Source organism: Zea mays, chromosome 8 (genome assembly GCF_902167145.1).
Source record: "Zea mays cultivar B73 chromosome 8, Zm-B73-REFERENCE-NAM-5.0, whole genome shotgun sequence".
NCBI lineage: Eukaryota > Viridiplantae > Streptophyta > Magnoliopsida > Poales > Poaceae > Zea > Zea mays.
This window is the reverse complement of record NC_050103.1, coordinates 72,582,981-72,585,044: the sequence shown is the minus strand read 5'-3', so window position 1 is coordinate 72,585,044 and position 2,064 is coordinate 72,582,981. Positions and strand designations below refer to the sequence as shown.

At 41.2% G+C, this 2,064-nt stretch overlaps 1 protein-coding gene across 1 annotated transcript; it reads right to left on the bottom strand.

The window, feature by feature from the left end:
- Window positions 1–243: 243 nt before the first annotated feature.
- On the bottom strand, window positions 244–1,632 carry LOC100280998 (uncharacterized). Its single transcript, NM_001153917.2, has 2 exons — window positions 1,285–1,632; window positions 244–551 (listed from the first exon to the last, which is right to left on the bottom strand). Exons 1-2 carry the CDS (start codon window positions 1,541–1,543, stop codon window positions 547–549), a joined length of 264 nt encoding a protein of 87 aa, NP_001147389.1. The 5' UTR covers window positions 1,544–1,632; the 3' UTR covers window positions 244–546.
- Window positions 1,633–2,064: the final 432 nt, after the last annotated feature.

The window sequence follows — 2,064 nt, the reverse complement described above, 5'->3', positions numbered from 1 at the left end:
CTCCTACTATCAGCTTAAACTTTTGGGTTGAATTGATTGATGCATGTAACTTAAAGATTCTACTGTTACACCATCTCGATTCTACTTTATGCACAGAGGATTCTTTAACAGTGACTTATGGTGGACTCGAACGTACGTGATTCTAGCATTTGGTTCTTTGCGTTGTTCGTGAGCACGATCTAGCGACCTCTATTTTTGAACCCGATGCTAAAAAAATAGTGTCCTGCTAAAGCAATTTTTTGAGGCAACGAATGCTACGAGGCATTGTTTTTTTAATTTGCATAAATACATGACTTTTAGACTTTACACCCTCCATAACTTTAGTTCAAGGGGACAATGAATACATGTGGTTATCAATCTTATGTACACTAGGATCCTACAACCACAGGTAGACAGACATAAACTTGATCATAAACTATACTATACACATATTGACATATACACACTGGTTCATCATTTTATTCTCCAACCAGAGCTGGATTTCCTTTGGTTCCTTCTTGGATCCGTAGAGCTTTGTTTTCTGCCTCTTTGAGCCTCCAACATTTTTTAACCTGAAAGCAAAAGTCAATATGCACACCGTAAGCTTCTCTGAATTGTAAGCATTTATTCTAATTTGTACTATGTGATATGTGCTTGTACTGATTTCGGTTGAAGCTGCTACTATAGCTTTTTAGTAAAGACCTCCCTACCAGAAATCACCCACTTGAAAAAAAAAACAAAAGAAAGGACAACAAAGAACTACCCAAAGCTTGCCTAGTCACACGCTAAAAAGGCCATGGAGATGCCCTTTTGGCATAAGTTGTGACTTCTAGAGTAATATGAGAACTGCATGTCGGGTGCAAGCTGGATGCATGAGGGATTAGAGTGCAAGATCCAAACTTTTCTATTGGAGGTAGGAGATATTTGTCATAGTACTAGGTTTGGATCCCAGACTATTAGTGGGCATTAGTGGACAAACACCGAGTAATTAGATCCAAAGGCAAGGATGTCTGCAATTTGGCCTATACAATGTTGATGTGGTCACCCATGTATGGAATGGAACAGCTAAAGAACATAAAACACTCAGACGCTCGAGTGTCTGAATTCTTGAGCCATCGTAGCGATGCATGTTGACCTATTCATAAAAAAATATGGTATGGTGACTGAATTACTCTTAGCCCGAGGCCTGCTTCTTATGACTATCACCAACAAGCATCCATATAGTTAACCAAAAGCTTATCAGTACAGAAAAAAGCCCTTATGTTATAAGTTTCCAGTTTGCTTTCGAAGTGCCATGGACTTTACCTCGGGTCCAGAATCCCTGTGTCTTGTACTTGGGGTACGGCACATTGCCTGACTCAATCATCTTGACGTCGTAATCAAGATTTTCATAGTGGCAGCGCACCTCCTCGGCAGACTTGATGCCTCCCATGGCGCTGGACACCTTGTCCCACCGGTTGGGTGTGCCCTCGCCATAGTAGGCGAGTGCCTCTTCAAACATCTTGTTCTCTTTCTGGCTCCACTGTGACATGGAGTTGGGAGAGGAGCTCCGCGAGGCAGACATATTTGAAGTATCCTCTGTTGGTGCGCTAAGGCTTACTGTATCTAGTGTCTAGACTGAAGTATTTCGCTCTTCAGAAGCTCTTATGGTTTGGTATCTCTTGTCACAAGGTCTGCTATTTATAGGCCCTGAGGTTGCCTGCTGCGCTTGTGTGTGTGTGAGCTCTGAGCTGTAAGTTGCATAGAATCACGATTGTGGGTTAAAGGTGGCTGAGAAGAATAAGGTTGGCTGGTTTCAGGGCCAAGGGACATGGAGACAGTGTGATCTAAATTAGAAGAGTAGAATCTCTATGTTTTAAAACCTCTTTATGACTTTTGTGTGTGTGTGTGTGTGTGTGTTTGATAGCTCAAGATTTTTTTTGTGTGTGTGTTGAGAATTGAGATGGCTGATGGTGCATGATGCTGGATATGGTATCAGTGATGTAAACATTATCTGTATCAGCGATATATTAATCTCTATAGAGGTGATGAAACATTCTCGGTATCAGTGATATATTTAATAACTCCTATATATGGCTCAAGTTC